General features: G+C 43.6%; 1 protein-coding gene across 1 annotated transcript in view; it reads right to left on the bottom strand.

Annotated features, from left to right (window-relative positions):
* Positions 1 to 911: 911 nt before the first annotated feature.
* Positions 912 to 20,060, bottom strand: part of NUAK1 (NUAK family kinase 1) — a 50,175-nt gene continuing 31,026 nt past the window's right edge. The window contains exons 3-7 of the mRNA XM_065658248.1: positions 14,884 to 15,035; positions 13,549 to 13,614; positions 6,479 to 6,598; positions 6,058 to 6,190; positions 912 to 5,014 (exon numbers count right to left, since the gene is read on the bottom strand). Coding sequence (XP_065514320.1) covers positions 3,861 to 5,014; positions 6,058 to 6,190; positions 6,479 to 6,598; positions 13,549 to 13,614; positions 14,884 to 15,035 — 1,625 coding nt within the window. The 3' untranslated portion in view covers positions 912 to 3,860. The remainder of the gene's footprint in view (positions 5,015 to 6,057; positions 6,191 to 6,478; positions 6,599 to 13,548; positions 13,615 to 14,883; positions 15,036 to 20,060) is intronic.

The following is a 20,060-nucleotide window of genomic DNA, read 5'->3' as shown; positions in this document are numbered from 1 at the left end:
CTTCTTGCTTTAAAAAGCTCAAGAGAGAGAAAATGAATTAGAAAAATTGAAGCCTTTTTTGCGTGATATCCAAACCTTGGATCTTAATCCAAATGGCCTGTAATTTAAAAAGCAGAATATACACCACAGGTCTCTTGGCTGGCTGCATCAAGGGTGAAGTTTAATGGTGTTTTGCTTAGAGCCAACATTAGGACATCGCCAAACATTTCCTCTATTTTAACAAGCCTCCTGCACCCACAGCATACCTAACACCCAGTTTCCCTTATGATGTCCCTGTTTTCCAAGAAAAACAATCTAAAGCCTTCTGGTTATCAAGGGGACTCAAAAAAAAAAAAGATGAAAACTGACTCCCTTTCTGCCTCTCACCAGCTGATTATTCTGGCTGTTCAAAGCCGTCTGACTGAAACCATCCCATACTTGGCAGCAGCGGATGGCCACCAGTCCTTTCTGCCCAGATAACCCCTAAATTATCCCAGCGGGGACATTAACACTGTTAATAAACTGTCCCTCTCCTGGCCAGAGAGGGGAAAGGACCATGAGCATCTGTCCCTGGGCTACCAATGAGTTGAGCCGTGCCTGGGCAGCCAGCCGGCTCTGTCTCACCTGCAGCACACCTGGCCCATGAACCTCATCCATCTCCAGCAGAGAAACCCTGGTCAGCTGTTCTTCTCCGCCCAACGTTTCTATAGCTGAAAGCTCTGTGGTTTTTTGCAGTGCCAAATGCTTCGTAGCACGGGACTCTCTGTGGCCACCCACACTACATTCAAACGCACAAACGAGCCAAGAAGCTTTGCATAAACAACTTGGTACAATGTGCTGAGATGCTGCTGAATTTCTGCATGACAAGTTCATTATGGTTTGGCCTCAGCTTATGCTGATGTACAGTGAAAAATGGAGAGAGAGAGAGACTCTTCACAGTTACATTAATTTTGTTTTATTTAATAAAAAACCAGTATCAGATTAAAAATACAAACACTTTGGGTGATTATCCAGCGTTTTCCCCTGTGTGCCTCGTAGAGCTCAAACCAACCAAAGATTGGGAGAAAAAAAAAATACCCCAAAAAATAACACCAGACAATTTTGGCCGGAGCTGTAAAATAATGTTGCACCAATTAAATTACACCAAATATATTATTATACCTTTGAAATGGCTTTCAGACCAATAAATAAAAAAGGACAAATTCAAATAAAAAAGTCAACTTTGTATTACAAAAAAATTAAATAAAAATCACAACACTAATAATAACAATGTGCAGTCAAGTTTGTTGTTTGGTTTTTTTTTCTTCTCTTCTAGGAATGATAACATGCCAGTAAACATGTAACATGCCAGTAACATGCCAGTAAATCCCTACATAACATTTCCAGTTTGGCAGCAAGCAGTCACTCACTCATTCACATTAGTACACAAGGAAGCAGGCCTGGGCAAAAGCCTCGGGAGATACGAGCCTCCGGGGTGCCCCTCATTCCCCTGCCACGGGGGGCTGATTTCCCTTCCCTTCTTCCCAAAACCTCTATAAATCCATCAAGGTTTAGCGCCGGATCTGCAGGGAAGGCATCAATCAGCGTTAACCCCACTGACGGGATGCTCTGTCACGTCAATGGGACGGTGCTGATTTACACCAGCTGAGGATCTGGCTCTTATGCTCTGGGGCACGAGTTAAAAGCCATGGCTGCAAAGCACATCCTTGCCTCAGAAAGGCCATGGGGATTATGTTGAGTTCTTTTAAAATGCACCACAGCAAACTTTTTAACTAAATACACTGCAAAATGGGGTGTTGATTTTGGACAGGCTAAAAAAAAGCACATGCAGGGCCTTTGAGGATCTGGGACGTCTGAATAGCCTGAAGAGAGGTACACGTCTCTAGAGAAATGACCTGCAATTGCCCTTCCTGAGCAAATGGATAGTGAGCCAAATTTCACTTGACCACCTGAGAACACATCTCTCATAGATTTCATGGTATTAACACCGTTAACTCCAGGGCCAAATTTGGTCCAGTGTTTCACAATAAGTAAAGGTTCTCTGTTGAGGCAGATTAACTGATTTAGGACATTCAAGCTCATTCATCTTCATGCTTCGCAGCCCAGCTGACTTTTAGGAGGAACCTGCAGACTTAAGTACCATGACACACCAAATAAAGAATCTGCAAGTGAAATAGCCCCCTGCCCCAGATGCCAACGATTTACGGGGTTATCTCTGATTCCCAGGGAATCACCAGAGGAACTCTATTCTGTTTCCACATGACCTCCACGATTTTGGACACAGTGGGCCAAATTCTACTTTCAGTTCCAGTTACCGAGTACGAGTGAGAAGAGAGCTTGCCCCGTGCTCCTCTGCTCTGGGCATGTGTGTAGACCTAGGTTTTGCAGCTGTGGATCATTTGGCATCATGGGCTGAAACCTGCCACTTCTTCACACCAGTGCACCTCCAAGAAAGCCAGGGGCTATGTGCTCATGGAAATGAGGCTGAAACGGGCCTTAAGATTCCAGTTTGCCCAGGCCTGTCAAACACACAGTGCCTTTCTGACGTAGGCTTACATTCAGGTAATCCAGTAGACCCATGTGGTACCTTTATGGGAGCTGAAGCTTTCAGTCTGGATATTTAGATATGTCTGAGAACACAAACGTGTATCCTTCCCATTTTTTTCAAACTGGTGTCATTGCACACGCGGTACCAGCTACACTACATAGAGAGAGGCCCGCATTTTTATGCTAACTCTGTTATCAAATCTACCATTATCATTTCATCGCTCATTTCTTTCTGCTCCATTACTACCTACCTAGAAACATTTTCATTTGGAGAAAGGCATCTTCCCACTAACTTTCTGACCTCTATCCGTTTCCTACATGCTACAACCTTTTCTTTAACTAACATTCTGGTCATAAACTACCTGTCACCCTCAAATACTACAAGCTAACAGCGAGGTGGCACCATTTGCTGACAGTGACTGAACTCCAGATTGGAGGGTTAGTTAACCCTTGAGACCCTTTGCTAGATCCATCTTTGTCTGGGCATTCATCTGGATGGACGTTTTGAAAGAGTCACAAATTGAACACACACATTAAAATGCCTTAAAAGGTCATTTTGCTGCTGATAACATCCATTCCTTCCAGTTCCCGCTATAGCTTCTGTGACTGTTCTTGCTGGTAGACGTGGTAGTTGGAAACAATTTTAGGGCCTCCCACTCACTGAAGAGCAACAGCTCTGGGAGGGGCCCGATCTGAATGCCTGCTCCATGACTTGTCCACATACACTTAGTGAGGTTATTCTGGGCTGAGTCTCACACTATCTGTCCCAGAACGTGCTCAGAACCTCTCAGGTCACCCTGGTAGAAGGGACCATGGTTACCACCTAGCCTGGCCTCCTGCATAATGCAAGCCAAAGATTTCCAATGTGCAATCACTGTATCCAGATTAATAACTTCAGGGGGAAATAAAGGCTCTGTTTCTAAAAGACATTCAAATTTGTCTAGCAGAATCCATCTCATCTCTTGATAAAGGTAATCTAATATTAATTACCAAGCTCTCAAAATGTGTGTCCCTCACTTCCAGTTTTAATTCTGTCTAGCTTTGACTTCAAGCCACCAAATCTTGATGCTTCAGTCTGCTAGATCCTGATGGGCTTTCATCCCATATTCAAAGACCAAAGGTTTTCCTCTGGCCAGGTAGGTAATATTTCGAGGACACAAAATTAGAGAAGTGTGAGACGGCTTTGGGGCTGCTTCACTAGGAGTTCAGCTAAGTAGGTACAGTCAGGTCCTTTCAAGCAAAACCTACCGTTGTCAGCAAATGAGTGACCTGGCTTACTCCATCATAAAGGTACACAGAAAAACTCCCTTCCCTCCCTTTCTATCTTCCCTCTGCTAGTTCAGCTTGTTGCAGATCTCTAGGGCTTTCTTGTAGACCTGAGTCACATCATCCATGTCTGTGAGAAGGGAAAAACTGCTGTCCCCCAGACGGTTGCGATAACGTTTTAGATACTGTGGCCGTGGGCGGTTCTGAAGTCCTTCGAAGTCTTGGATCTGCAGGAAATTTTCAGCAGAGACACAGCTCCGTATCCTCTGTCTGTTTGGCCTGTTCTCTTGCAAATCCAGCAAATCAAAGGAGTCACTGGACAAAATACTGTCATCACTAATGACGCTGGAAGGGCGACTATAACTTCGAGGTAACGCATCCCCAGGCAGGACCACTTCTTCCATGGCCTCCAGCGTCGGTGTGTCAGGGCTAATCAAAGCAGACTCAGTGCTGCTGGTGGAATACTTGCTGTTGTGTTTCAAGATGCCCTTACGCCTGCAGGAATGGCTGTAAGACCCATTTCTGGATGGCTCTGTGACCCCCGGAGAAGTGTCACTGTTTACTGTCTCATCATTATTGTCCAACAGTTCAGAAGATTCGCTTCGCTCTGGAGAGGAGTAATAGCCAGATTCCCTCTGCTGAGTCTTCTTTAAGATTCCTTTTTTTGGCATTAGTGAAGACTGCTTAGTGCCGTATTTGCCTGCTACCTCTCCCTCCACAACACTTTTAATGGTTGCACCAGTCCTACACAACTCTTGCTCCAGCTTAAAAGCAGAGGGTAACACTGGGCTGACCACTCCTTCAATGAAACCTGCGCTGTGAGATCGATGTTCACTGTTGCTCCTTTTTTTCAGGATGCCTTTGGGTCTCTTGGAGGTGGGTTTGGATGCATTTTCAGCTCCTCCTTCCTGGATGGACTGTGCAATGTCATTTTCCTTTTTCGATTTTTTCAGAGACCTTTGTCTCTCTAGTGTGACTTCAGGACCTTTGGGCTTAGAAAGGCACTTCATTTTGGTATCAGTCTCTGGTTGGAGGCCAGTAGAACGGTGATGCCAATCAATGAACCTTGCCAGCAATGGGGACTCCGAGTCCCTCATGGCATCGCAGTCACAAACACTGCTCTTGTAGCCCCAGTTAACCCACCAGTGGTTGGCAATGTCTTCAATGGTTGCTCGGCGTTCAGGGTTCACCATCAGCATCCATCTGATAAGACCACGAGCATCTATGGATGAAGAATGGAATATAAAATATTTAGAATATGGGCACTCTTTTGCCCGTTTAAAATGGAAGTGTGAAGCCAATCAAATGAGCAAAACTAATGCTGCTTACAACAGGAGAAGTGAATGGGGCAAGGCTTTGGCCATCAATGTTGGAAACTGCATTTGAGTACTACTTCTTATCAGAAGAATATTGTTCACCCTGGGAAATGTACACTGGCTTATCAAAGAAATTAATATTTGTACTATATTAGTCAGTGAATAGTTACATATTACTGAAGGAAGTCACCAACCTATCAACTCTAATAATCACTAAACTTAGAGGAAAACAAAGAGGAACTGGGATATTTAAGATGATCTACACATTATTGCTTTTGTATTTACTTTTTACATAAACAGTGTAGTCTTCTGTATATTTTAAAGGCATATTTTCATAAAGGGAGCAAGAAGGCATAAAATTGAACAGGATGGCAAAGAAATGATCGAAGATATATATTCATTTACATATAATATATATGTTTAAAGCTGGAAGGAGTCGTTATGGTCAATGACTTGGACTTAGTTGATGCTTTTCTGTCAGGTGACTGCTTAATGTGTTATCCTCTAAGTAGAAGTAAATGCGAACACAGTGGCATTAATTGAGATTTTGGCCTTCCCTCTTGGAGAAGAGACTGCGTTGCTCTGACCATTCATCTTTTCTCTGCTCGTAATATACCACAGTGTAGTTAGAGGACTGATCTGTACCAGAACGTCGTACCAGTTTACAGCTTGTCAGAACAATTCCACTTGCAATAGCTAACAGACCTTCCACTGTCATAGATCTAGTTAAAAGAGCCTGTTACAGCTTCCCCAAGGCAATAAAATCTATCTGCTATAAAACTTTAATTTCAAAAGGGCTTTTGGTAAATACTGTACCCAGATGGGAATCGATAGCAGATGAAATCAGTAGGGGAATGAGAGATTTTTTTCTTCATCATTCTGACATCAAAACATTTTGGAAGGGGCTGGGCAAACTCTCCATTCTGTTGCCCTCACTCCTTTTTCATACCTGAGGTCTGTGTTGGCTCACGATATTCTCCACTGCTGATCTGCCTGATGAGATTTTTGTGATCGAAGCCATCAAAGGGCATTGTTCCGTAAACCAGAGTGTAAAGCAATACACCAAGGGCCCAGCTGTCAACCTGAAACACAGAGACAACGTGTGTGAAGCCCAGGAAAGCTGATCTCCACCCTTCTCCATGACACTAGCACCACAAGAGCAGCATCACATCCAGCTCTGCCTACTGATAGACAAACCGGAATCTAACATCTGACTAAGCACAGGCAAAGCAAATGAGGGTAAACGAAGGCAGCTTGAGAACTTTCAATATGGGAGAGACGCAAGCGAACCCACATGTGCAATAACTCTAGCATTAAGACTAACCCTCAAGAACTTTATCATCAAAGACATCCCCATACCACCTTCTTACCTCTGGGCCTCTGTAAGGTCGTCCATTAACTATTTCAGGGGAAGCATACAGTGGGCTTCCACAAAAGGTCTGCAGAAATTTGTCTTTGTGATAAAGGTTGGAGAGTCCAAAATCAGCAATCTGCAAACAGAATTGCACAAGGCATCTGTAATATTGACAATATCTTAATGCAACAGAAAATCCTTTATCAGAAAAGACTGAACTATATGTGACCCTTCTGTAGGGCAAAGACCTTGATGTGGATAATCTCTCAAGTTTCCTGACCAACCCATTATTCTACAATTTTTTGACTTTTCTCTCTAAAGATCCTCCAGAGAAGGAGAAGGATTCCTAGGTTAAATCCTCCAGATTAGGAACAAGGACGCTTTGGTTCCATTCACAGACTGGTCACCAACTGACTGCACAACCATCAGCCAGTAATTTTATCCTGGATGAATTGCATATGCTTGCAAAGATAATCTCATACTGGGAGGCACTGGGCCTGCTGTCCACTGATTGCTCTTCATCTTGTATAATCGTTAATACCGAAGGAAAACAAGTAGAAAGTGCTACTGTTCTTATCACGCATGTGCAAGCTGAAGCCAAGACCTTTAAATCCAACAGGAAGAGCGAGGCAGGAGTGTCACAGGAAAGTAAGCGTTACGGAATAAAGTGATTTTTGAAATCACCTGGAACTTAGCTATACTTGCAGGAGGGGGAAAGTGAGGCACTCGCTAACTCTTCCAGATTCAGGGACTCGGGCTGAGGAATCGGAGCTGTTAAGCACGCAAGATGTCTATCGTGAGATAATAAACACAGGTCTGGTTCCTAACTGGAAACAATGGGCCCAAATCCGTCTTTCCCAACACAAACAAAACTTCCCTTGAGACTGTTGGGAATTTTGCCCATGTAGGAATTGCAGGATCAGGTCCAAATATTTTGTTTACTCAATTCTCTGTTCTTGTTCTTACAAAACAAAGGCTGAGGATAGCAACACTAAATACTCCCACAACCTTTAAATTTCCTTTGTTTCTCTAGGACAAGGCAACACATCTCATTTTTTATCTTATTTAAAACCCAAACGCTTCTATTTCCCAGAGGTACTTTTATTACTACCCACTATTGACATTAGGCATACGTAACAGCCATAAAGCACAGGCATAAAAAAGATATTACACCTATAAGAAACAGGAGTTTTCTCTGGGTTTTCTTCAACTTCTTCGTATGTTTTCTACCAGAAAGAAATTAAATTCCAGGAATTTTCACAAGAGAAAATTCAAGAAAACACAAAGTAAATGGAAAAGGATTTACCAGAAGCATCATTCACTCCTGGCTTTGTAGTATGTGTATCATCAGTGCCTCTAATACCCATTTAATTACAATGTCTAGTGAACACTTGAGAGATACGGTCTTTGTCTCTACTATTTAAACTACTACAGCTACACCTAAAAATGTCACAGTTGAGACCAAAATGAACAAGTTGGAGAAGTATGGACTGATGTTCTCAATTTTCTTTCTTGACCCCAATATATATATATATACATACACACTTGATCTATACATAGATATAGATATTGATATATAAATATACTTTTATGTTAGAAATATAAACTTCAAAAAAAATTCATTTTCATGAATTTTTTAAAGCCACAGAGCAAATAGGAGATTTCACACTTCAATCTCTCCTATTCTGAAGTTCTGCTTGTGCAGGTGTTCCACTGACAATTTGGACGCATAATATCCTGCTCCAAGAGCAGCTGATTCCTGCTCATCAATGTTAATTCATCTCACCATGTCCATTCATAGTTTGAATTCACTCAGTCCCCCAAACAGCATGTTCTCAACCCACAGCAGAAAATTCAGTCCTTAAATAAATGTGGTTTGTAAAATCTTCATTGTATGGCTGGAATGTCATTGAAAACAGCTGGTGTACAATTGCAGTCTGCAAACATATTCTCATGGCTCAGATTGCACTTAATTGCCCTAAATTCCACTTTCTTATCAAGTCACCCTGCCTGGCTTGCAGGAAGTTGGTTTTAAGCCTTATGAAGTGTACCCTGTCAATCAGGGGAAGAATGGGATTATTTCGGTGTTAAAACTTCGTGCTGGTCCTTGAGTTTTATTTTAGTTCAGGATGCAGCTAAGACAAGGGCAAACACTGCACAGTGTGACTCCTTAAGAAAATACATTCCCTTAACACGATGGAATGTATAAAACGCATGTGGATGTGCATGAATATATATATATATAGGGATACACATACCATTGTTCACACTAAGAAACTCTCAGACTTGGGCATTCATGTTTTCATTCTGACCATTCAGGAAAAGAGTATTTATGTTACAGTCCACTCCCATACTCACAGACTGATGTTTATCAGCTTTTCCCATTAAAACTGTCATGCCCCCCAAAACAAGATTAATAGAAGCCAACATTACTTCATCTTCTTGGCACTTAAATGGAACTAAGGCATCAAGGCAAAAAAACTTCCTCAATTGGGAGGAGCGGGGAAGTGGACTTTTATTCCCCTCACTTCAGGAGGTGTATGTTTCATATTTACTGTTAGCTATGATAAACCAGATGTAATTTATTGTTTAAGTGTGGACTGTACATTCCATGAAGTTCGCACTCATGGAAATAGTCAGTTTTATCCCACTTAAAAATCTATCTCTTTGTACAGTAGATAGAGAAATAATTAGGTCTCTTAAAGCAAATGAAACGTCTGTGCAGTGGGTGAGACTTCCAGCAAGGTAAATCCCCATTACATACACTTACTCTGTACATATGAAACCCTCATGGGTTTTTAGTGGTTAGTCTGACCGGTGTCCCCTTACTGGCCCAAGAGAAAACGCAGTTAGGAGGATTATGTTACTATTATACTTGCATTTTTCTCTCCTTCTATCACTTTGGAGTTGATCATACAGTTTACGTCAGCCTCTGCTAGACATCTCTCTTAGGTGCGATTCCCAGCCCAGGAGCCACCACAGCCCTACTGTGAACAAGAAGGTCCCTTCCATTGTGCCAGGCTGCATGACGGAAGTGTCCCTGGGGGCAGGTTGTGGCACGGGGCACGGACATGACATTTGGATAGACCAGCAAAAGGCACTAATTGCCTGGCTGCCAAACTGGGCAGTAGTTTCTCTCAACCTCTCTGCATGCATCTTTGGGGATTCAAGGCACTGAGGAGAGCTGCAGTGCTTGAGGACATGTGGTCCTCATCAGGCCAACCTGCAGGAGCTAAGGAGAATTAAGCCAGCTACACCCTCACCCCGCTGCTAGTTCTTCTACTAAATTCATACATATAATGACCAACAACTAGCATCCTCAGTCTTTTTAAAACTAATGAAGAAGGCACCACCAGGCGGCTTTTTGAAGACCACCAAAAGCAGAAGCCTAAAGCCACCATGAATCTTTTCTCACAATCTTTTCTAACTCGTCAACCCAGGGCAGCTCTTTCGGTGCTCTGGGGTTGCCTGTCTCACCCCATCCACTCCCAGGTGTGACAGGATTACGAACAACGATACCCTCTCGATGGGATGAAGATGCCAGCGAGAGGCTGCTCTGCCGCTGTGCAGCAGAGGAGCAGCTGTACCCACCCCTGGGAACCTAGGGCGAGCAGAGGCGGCAGCTCCGAGTTACCCAGAGCTGCAGGGTGGAAGGCAGCAAGTGGGGGCAGCTGAAAGGAAAATGGGCTAAATTTGAAGGTGAACTTTGCTGTCAGCAGCTGGCACATGAATCTGAGAAAGGAGAGTCTTGTACGTGCTGCAGAAACCCTAATTTCATCACTGCATTATTTCCTTAAAGAATACGGCATCATGAAGAAGAAAGCAAATACCATTTTTCTGCACTGGAAGGCTGCAGTGCCCTGGTGAGGTTTAGCTCTAGGACTGTGCCCCACTGTTGACCTCCACAGACACGCACCCCCCAAGAGAGACACCCACACTTGGGTTTCTGCTCCATAGTTGGGTGCCTAACTGGGGAGCAAGGCAAGGTTCTGCGTGATTAACTGGCTGGATGAACTCCTTGTACCCTATAGATCTATGTGCATGTTCAGTCTCACAAGTGCTTAAAACTTATTTTCTTCACTTGTGTTTGCTGCATTTAGGGGTTTTAAGTAATAGTTTGCAGAAGATATTATTGCATACACTAAGTCCATGAAAAACATAATTATATACCACAGATCAGAGCACTTTCTTCTGCTCATCGCCCTTCACCTCTGCCCTGTGGACATGCAGAACTCTTCAAAACACGTATTTTTTTGCCAGCTTTCGGACACTGGTGTTTCCCAGTTGCCGTACTCCAACACATCACTCGGTTTTCAGAGACTTGTACTCACTGTCATAACTCTTGAAAAAAAAGCTGATTATGGCTCCACACACTCCTTCATGACCTTTTTTTAACTTGCTAGAATTTAAGAATGGTTTCCAAGTTAGTGTAGTATCATGTAAAATGGCTTGGGGCCCTTTTAGGTCAGATAATAATTTCTAATGGATTACTTGTCCTCTTTATTTCCTGTTCTAGAAGTATTGCTTAAGTTGCTGTACATGGATCTACTTTTAAATATCTCATTTTTTTCTTCACATTACTATGACGTGTTTGTATATATCATAATGTATAGATCACTCACTTCTTCAGAAACATCTATTTAATTGCACATTGCACCCAAGAAGAAAAGGATTCCTTTCATTTTCTCATTCTTAAAATCAAACTGCCAATTTTGTAAGCACTTTGTAATCCACTGAATGAAATATAAATACTGGGAGAGTACAGATAAGGCTGTCACTCCATTTCCAGAAAATGCCTTCCGCTGAGTATTTGAAGCCATCAGTCAATACCAAGCCCCAAACTGCATATTTCTCTTTTTCCGCCTGAATAAACCATATATAAATACTCTAAGAATGAGGACTTGATAAATTTACTCCTAATAAACAATTTACAGTGCCATATGTGTTTCCTTGCCAACGGTCACTGTTTAGTGAAACAAAGTGGGAAAATTCTGTGCAAGTAATATAGAAACTACAGTAACATATTCAGAGCTTCAGCATCAGGGAAATAGTGGCAGTGTGTTTAGCATCATGTATTCAAACCTGAGTTTAGCCACAAAGTGTAAAAAAAAGAGAGCAGGGAGAAAAAGGAAAACAATATGAAAAGTCATCTCTTGAAGTAATCAAACACTTGATAGTAAGATGTACGAAATTCCAGCTGCTTCCCAAGCTCCGTCTATTTTTCAGCTTCATTGTCACCCTTTGCAGAAACAGTCACCAGGGGACAAGAAGGGAGCTTTGCAGGCACCTGCCCGCGCTGAGGCCGCTTTGCCCACTCAGAGCCGTGCCCTGCGGTTTGCAGAGACGGGACTGAGAAAAGGCTGGAAATACGCAAAATACCTACACAGCAGCTTCAGCACAGCTCAGTGCGGGAAAGGGAAGCCTTCAAGAAAAAGCCGTCAAAATGATTGGAAGGGATGTGGGGAGTTGCAGCTACCCAAATTTCTCCCACAGCAGTGCCCTTTGCTATGGCAGCTGAAATGCATCTGTGGTTCTGAAGCATCATCTCCGTGGTCTGGAGGTGAACACACCGCTACCCGTTCCTGCCCCGTCCTCCCGCTCTCCCTGCAGGACCATCAGCCTCCCATAAAGAAGAGAGGGGAGGGAGCGCAGACTTCTGACAGTGCTTAGCTCCCCCGAGGCTTGGGGAATTGATGGGTTTTGCATATGAGGACCACAGCGGGGAGATCCAAGCCCGTCGCAGCTAGCAAATTCCCCAAATTCCTCTTTTCTCTCAAGAATTCTCTGATTAGCTGGGAAGATAGTTTGGCGTGTAATGCGGAAAGAAAGGTCATCCTGCCTGCGGAAGCCGGTTTCGTATACAATGTCCTAGAAAGGCGACGTTTTGTTTTCGGCGCTGCTGAGAACGGCTCAGGCTGCTGCAGCCAGTGACCTTGCAGGAACAGGAGTGGGGAGGTTTGCTCCAACACTGCATGTTAACAGCAAAACGTCCAAGTATTGCATTGGATGGGCCTTCTGTAAAAGCCTATTTTTAGAAACCGCATATTTATGTGCCTTTAATCCGCTCGTTGATCCAAGTTAGCTTCTGTCATCAGCGTTACACAGATGGCAGCTACCATATGTTACTTTCCATTTCCATTGCACATCAGCTTAAAATGAAGACAATCTCTCCAGCGTGAAACACAGAAGGCAGTGTGTGCAGCCCCGTGGCTTTCAGCGGAGACAAAATGAAGACCCAGGCTATTTAGATATCTGGCTATGCAGGGAGCTCCCTGATTACTTTGTTAATTAAGCAAGGATGCCCAAACACCAGCAGAAACTCTTCAGCATCCCTCCCTCCATTTGTCCATAGGTGGGTGCCCCCAGCCACCCTCACATCCAGCTACCCAGGGAGGAACAAAGTTGAAAGCTAAACGCGTTCAGCCACCTGGAAACTACACTCATCTCTGCATTATTTATCTTTGTGCTACAGCTATTAGGAAAAAAAAAAAAAAAAAAGAAGAAGAAGGGAAAAAAGGTCATTCCCATGCTTTCACTGGGGAGAAATGACATGGAAATGACATCACTGACATCATTATCCAAAGTATACTTTTGTGTCTGGAGTTCCAAGGCCATTTCCTAATGAAGCACATGTGCTTTACTAGGTTTATTTTGAAACTCTATTTGCTTATTTTCAAGCCATGATCAAAAGGATATTCGGAGTGTTCTTTAGGAGGCACTTGAACCTTGTAGACCAGGAGAGTTTTTTCCTAGCCCCAGTAGCAGCCAGCAATAATATCATTCCTACAATAAACCCGACTGCATGAAATGCTCCGGTATTTTCTATCAGTGAACAGATACTGCTTTGGGAATCATGGCTCTTGGGTGACAGGACAGGACCTTCTCCCCCAAATTATGTAAAGCTTCATTTCGTGTGTATGACTCGTCACCAGTGGTGCTCTTTCCCCAGCCTCCAAACCCCTGAGCCTCTTGCCAGATGCTGTTGCTTAGTAGCTGTTGCCATAACACTGTCTCCTCTAATACCTTGGACAAAAATGTTACAAAACATGCAAATCCATTCTGCAAAGCTGAGAAAAAGAATCCTACCTTAATATTAAAATTGTCATCAAGAAGGATGTTTTCCAATTTTAGGTCCCTGTGGACAACACCGTTCTGAAACAAGGAAGAAAAAATACAAGGGGGAGAACATCAGAAAATATTGGCAAAATTAAAGGTGAGCTGGCAGGGTGGTCTTTTCATCTACATTTCAGAGCTGATTTCACTGTCATAACACTCACGGCCCAGTGACTGGTGACAGGCGCTGTATTAGTCACTTGGTGTGTGGTTAAAGGAAGAATGACTGGAATTTGTCCTCCCACAAAGCCTCAATAACAGCGGGGGGTGGAGGGGGCGGGCAGAGGGCTGGGGGGTGTCTTTTCGGAACTTAATTCCAGCCCAGATCCTGTCCCCACTGCGGGAAAGCAATATATTCTTCCCAGGCATCAGAAAACAATATCTGTCAATGACGTTAGTCCTTACAAAAGTCCTTGTTCCTCCAGCGTGCAGCCACGTGGATCAGAGGAGTTATAATCCTAAAAGATTGTAAATGTTAGGGATAGAATTGAACAAGCTGAGTTTAGGTCAGAGTCTTCTTTAAAGAAATTTGGGAAAAATTAACAGCACAGGGAAGGGTGCTGCAGCTTTTCAGTGCTGCACAGTGAGGACTTTGAAAACTGCCCTTGTTTATCAGAATTCAAGTGGAGATTAAACTGTTTAAGAATTCAAATTAAAAAATGCATTAGCTGCTCCTTGCTTTTAGCCTCATGCAAGTTTGGGCTCTATGCAGTTGGTTCATAAACAAGGACAAAAGGTCAGCTACTTGGGGTTTAATTTCTTAAATTGTCCTTCTAGTGGGTACCATGATGGATAAAGTCATTAGCAAAGGTTATCTTTCTGATGCTCCTGCTACATCTGGAAAAGTTACTTTTGCCTGTCCAGAATGCTAAAGCTCAAACGTGAACACTTGTATCTTTCTTTTTATCTACTATTCTAGGTTGTTCACTTGCATATTCAAATTTCAAACTATAATTCATTTGAATGTATTAATGTTAATGTTATAGTATTATGGAATGCCTTTTCTTGTTTATGTTGTTAATTATTTTGGTTTTAAGGCCAGGAGAATTATTTCCAAGGCAAAAATGCAATGTAAGGCTAATGTAAGGGAGTGGCTGGTATCTGCCATAACATAGGAAAACATCCTTAGTCTTTAAAAACAGGCGGTGAACTACTGTAGCATGTTTAATGAAGATCTCCTGTTGTACTGATTTAATCACATACTGTCATGCTTAATAATGAATGCTATTGCCTCAGACACGTTTTGAAATATATAAGTCACTACTCAGCCTCCAAACAGCATTTTTTAATATCAAATCCTTTGCTCACCTTGTGGCAGTAATGTACAGCAGAGACTATTTGTCGAAAGAAGTGTCTCGTCTCTCTTTCACTCAATCGCCGCCTCTCACTGATGTAATCATACAACTCTCCTTTACTTGCGTACTCCATGATGATCACAATCTTATCTTTATTTTCAAACACTGCACAGGATAAAAGGAAAAAAAACAACACATGCAAGTTGATTCAATACATTTGAAAATGGAGACTTTAAAGGGTGAAGAAGACTTAAGATGACTGAACACATCCTATGTCATCACTGCAGCCCAGAGAGATTAGTACCAACCCCACTGCAAAAGGCAAGCTCCAAAATTAAGTTTTTCCAGAGTGAGATTACAACATCTCAAACGAAGAGAATGAAGTTGACACTATCTTCACTTTCATATGGCTACATGAAAGAAGGTCTTCGCATCTATAATATGGGGTCAAAGGGTGGCAAAGTCAACTTGATCCTAATGAGGTGAGGTGGAAACTTGTGCCAGTGACATCTGAATACTAACCCCATCTCCAACAGACACTGCCTCTTCCCAGCGGTCCTCTTGAGGCCAGAGGACAGAAAGAACCAGGAGCTATCACATCATCCAGAAAAGGTTAATAGAAGGCATAATAAAACTTGTCTTCAATGACTGGCTGAATACAGAATTGCCATTTTGCTTACAATGACTTGGTTGGCTTTCACCTACCATCAAAATCCAACAAGTCAGTGGATGCGTGCATCCTCTTCCAGCCCAACTCTGTACAGCAGCATGGTGGGCACGGACACCTGAGCCAGCAGTGGCTGCAGTGTCTCCGGAGCTGTACAGCTCTTGTCAGTATGGTTCTGCGCCCCGTCTCATGCACCCAACTCATCCTCAAGCTTACTTATCTCCTGCCTTCACTGCGTGTCCCATTGCATGCTGCAGATCTGCCCTTTGCCACTTGCGCAGAGCCGGCAGTGACGTGCGACTCCCACGTCAGCCATGCGAGGAACATCCATCTAATACACGTCACAAGCTGACTGTTCTTTGGGGCTGAGGGTACACTGTGCCACACGCTGTCAAGGACTTCACTGGGAGTTGCAGATAACTAAACACTTAATCTAGTAAAGCAGGCTGTGAGTAGTCTCGAATTGCCACAATGCACTGGCTGCTAAATAGTTTTTCCCTTCTGACACCAAAAATCCACCACAACCCACTGGAAACTGACTGCACCTGCCACAAATAACCACTGCTCATATTAAAACATGATGATTTTCCTTCTCTTTTTATCTGTGACAGCAGCCTGCTGAGGCCAGGTCACGCTGGCAGCAAAGCATCTGCAAATTAATGAGGTTACAGGGGTTATTACAAACGGATGCTAGTTTTGACCAGCCCTACTGGAATGGTGCCTTCCTATATCTCTTTAGCAAAAGCTCAGCCAGTAGTCCTTAGTGATTTGGGTTTTGGAAAAAAAAAAACAACAGCTTCAGCTTTTGCAGTGAAATGCGAAGCTGCCTCTCTCAACAAGCAGATATTTGCTGCTCTTAGGCTTTGCCTCATGTCCTCTCACACCTTGTCACTCAACTCTACAAGCCAAAGCCTCTGCAGTTCCCTCTAACACCCCTGAACACCAGCCAAACAGCTCTGATAAAAGGGAGAGTGAACAGCCAGATAAAATTGGCCGCTTACTTGTCTGCTGGCCTCACTGCACCTCGAAGCAGAGGCTCCTGCCAGTGATTACATCCTATGTGCATCCTCATTAGCAATAAACTTCGGAAACTGGAAGAGCCGTCTCTGGATGGATTATACGTACAGTATCCTCTCCAAGAACGACAGACTGATATTGTCTGGGAAAAACTGAACATGCCTTCTGTTGTGTAGGGAAGTGCTGTGATGCATTACCAGTAAAGCAATAAAGCACACATGCATTCCTTTAAGCTTGGAAGGGGTTGTTAGATAAAGGGTTGTTTAGGAAGGCAAAAAGAAAGAGTGTCAGCAAGCTCAGAGAAATCACTAAAACTGCTCTTATCTGCAAGATTTGATAAAAAAAAAATAATATCCCCCCAACAAACAAAAAAACCTAAAGAAAACAAAACAAAACAACAACAACAACAACAAAAAAACCACACAGACACACAAAAAAATCCAACCAACCAACCAAAAAACCAGCTGATTCAATGAGTTAAGGGGCAAGGGGCAATGGTTTTAAACTAAAGGAGGGGAGATTAATGCTAGACATGAGGAAGGAATGTTTTACAATGACAGTGGTGAAACACTGGCCCAGGTTGCCCAGAGAGGTGGTCGATGCCCCATCCCTGGAGACATCCAAGGCCAGGCTGGATGGGGCTCTGAGCAACCTGATCTAGTTGAAGATGTCCCTGCTCATGGCAGGGGGTTGGACTGGATGAGCTTTGAAGGTCCCTTCCAACCCAAACTATTCTGTGATTCTATGATATGCTCATACAGGTGAAGTCACCACATGGCACCACCGATCTCAGGGGACTCTGACAGGAGATCACACCCCAAGCAGCAGCAGCCAAGGACCACCCTGAGCTCAGGGGGACATTCACACCACCAGAGGGGTACAGGTGAGGCGAAAGGGCCCTTGGCTCTTCGTGTCCTGCTCCTCTGACCGCTGTTCAGTGCTGCTGAGGCAAATAACAGCAGTAACAGCCCTGCTAGCATGGAACATTCTTCCAAAACGTGTCTTTATTAAAGTTTTGCCTTCATCACTCAGTCATGAGAGCTTTCTCAGATCATCCTTGATATTCTGAAGTTCTAAATTCCATCATCCAGTTTCCCTGGACTAAAATTTGCCATGTTAATACCAGTCCTAATCCAGACATATTTTCCTACATTTCTACAGAAATGAGGCAGAAAGCACTTGGTTTGGAAGAATGTGCATTTAAATGTACTTTGCATTTCAAATTTTCTCTTATGCTCCCTAGGAAACAGATAATATCTTAAATACGAATTTGCAAAAGCATAAATCACTGTTCCAAATTTTCAGTTTTTGTCACAAAACTGCACTAGAATCAATGAGAATAGAAGCATCCCAGTAACTTGTTTCAGTTTACTAGCACACTCAGGACAAATTGGCACATTCTTTTTTCTCCACAAGGGAGCATTATGAGAAGGACGCTACCCTTGGACTTAGATGACATTACAGAAGCGTCCTAAGCATCATCGTAGCTGAACGATTACAGAACTGAACAGCAATTTATCTCTTCACCAAGGAACAGAAGTGAATGGAGAATCTTTTTTTTTTTTTTCCAGGGAGGTGGGAGGTATTTTTTTACAACTGCATCATTTCAGTTCAGAACATGTCCATCCTATCTGCTGAATCTCGTGAGAGGGCACGCAGCTACTCTCATGCAGAGAGGGAATTGAACAGTGAACAAAAAATGTCTTAAATGGGAGCTGCCACTGAAGGAGCAGGGAGTGGAAAGGCAGTAAGATTTATATCTATACACACACACAATATTAAGGAGGAATTTAGCGGTCAAAACAATCAGGCACATGACAAAGTGATATCCTGGCACGTCTCAGACCATCAGCCATGTACAGAACAAATTTTCACAGCAGCAGTTAGGATGCCAGGCAGGCTTCATACAGACACTTCTGAATTTCCCTTCTGAGCACAGTACATAGTTTTATAAACATACGCTCCAAGAAAGCACTGTGGCCAGTGGCTGGGGGAAGAGAGAAGGGCATTAATTAAAGGCTGGATTGACTTACTGCAAATAATAATGAGGTAATAAATACACTGCCCTGTTAACACCTGGGCTGTAACCTGCAGGCTGATGATGGACGGATTGCCTCCATATAGCTTCTGGGACTGCTTGGTTCACTCTTTGTTTTCATTGTAGACGATTTATTACCTGCCATCCTACTGCATATTCATTCCGAAACTCAGTCCCGCCTAGGAGCGTGCCTGAAGCCTGGCAGCAGCTACTGCTGACGGAGAAGCACGTCCTCGGCAGGACGCTGCGCCCCAGGAACCTCCCGCAACTTGCTGCTGGTGGGACAGCCATGGCCTACAAGCCTGCTCCTCAACCCCGACCAAGTTCAAGGGAAGGAAGGTTATGTGTAAGAAAGGTGGGGCTGTTCTTGCTTCTTTCAAACTATCGATACTCTGCAAACAGAGCTGGCCAAGTAAGTGGAGAACTGTCAGTATCAGCACTCGGATGGGTGGTAGCAGGAGGGATGGCCTGTCAATCGTAAATCAAGAGACAGGAGTTGCTTAGATACGAGCCATGAACTCCACATGCTAGAGGAGACAGTAGCAAGAGAAACGCTGGCTACGAGCTGTGTGTCATTTATTTCTGAGCCACCGTGCTTATTTCCACCACTCTGCGAGCTGAGTTACACCGAGAGAGCTGCAGCAAGGCCTCAGCCACAGCGGTCAAGTGGCACAGGGCAGCGCCTGCAAACCGACAGCGCTCCTTTGCAGACAAGGCTGAAGGATGAAGGACTGTCTTCTGAGATGGCTACACTTCCACCTGGCCATGGGGGAGGAGGGAGAGACAGCACTGTGAGAGCATATCAGGAGCTGGGGAGCAGGTAGCAGGAATGGGATGTACCACGAGGTACAAGGAACAATGTGGTTGTATCCCCAGGAGATGAACAAGAGCAATGTGTTCATGCACTAAGACATGGGTTGCAGCAACGTGGAGAAACGGCGTTTTGCAGCGGGCTATAAGCTGGTTTGGGCTTGCTCTGTCCACCCCAAGAGCCTCAGCAGAGGCTACCAGCAGCGCCCTGCCCAAGCAGCAAAGGGTGCTTAAGTTGCAGTGGTCCAGGAAAGATTTCTTACAGCATTTCTTTAACCCCCTCACCCCTTAACTCTAACGTGTTTATTTAAAAAAACAAAAAAACAAAAACAAAAAAAACCCCAGAAAGTTCTATACTTCTAGGCTGATAATTGAAACCAAATCTGCTGGCTTCAAAGCTCAATGAAGAATATAAATGTGAAACTGGGAAAGAACTTCACTTCTCACTACCAAAGACATATCTGAGACAAAGTACATTTTGTAACATCAACAATCTGTCTCTTTCACAGGCTGCAATAATTCTTGGATATAATCTCTCCACTTACTTATATTTAGAGGCCGTGAAATGATGAACTCAGCTTCTATCTACGGCTTTCCGTTTTCCAAACTGCACTGGCTGCGTAGGGACCTCTTGCTGATAGCACTCTTCTTTTGAACC

This window comes from Caloenas nicobarica, chromosome 1 (genome assembly GCF_036013445.1).
Source record: "Caloenas nicobarica isolate bCalNic1 chromosome 1, bCalNic1.hap1, whole genome shotgun sequence".
NCBI classification, from domain to species: domain Eukaryota; kingdom Metazoa; phylum Chordata; class Aves; order Columbiformes; family Columbidae; genus Caloenas; species Caloenas nicobarica.
The sequence above is the reverse complement of the archived record's forward strand: the minus strand, read 5'-3'. Positions and strand labels throughout refer to the sequence as shown.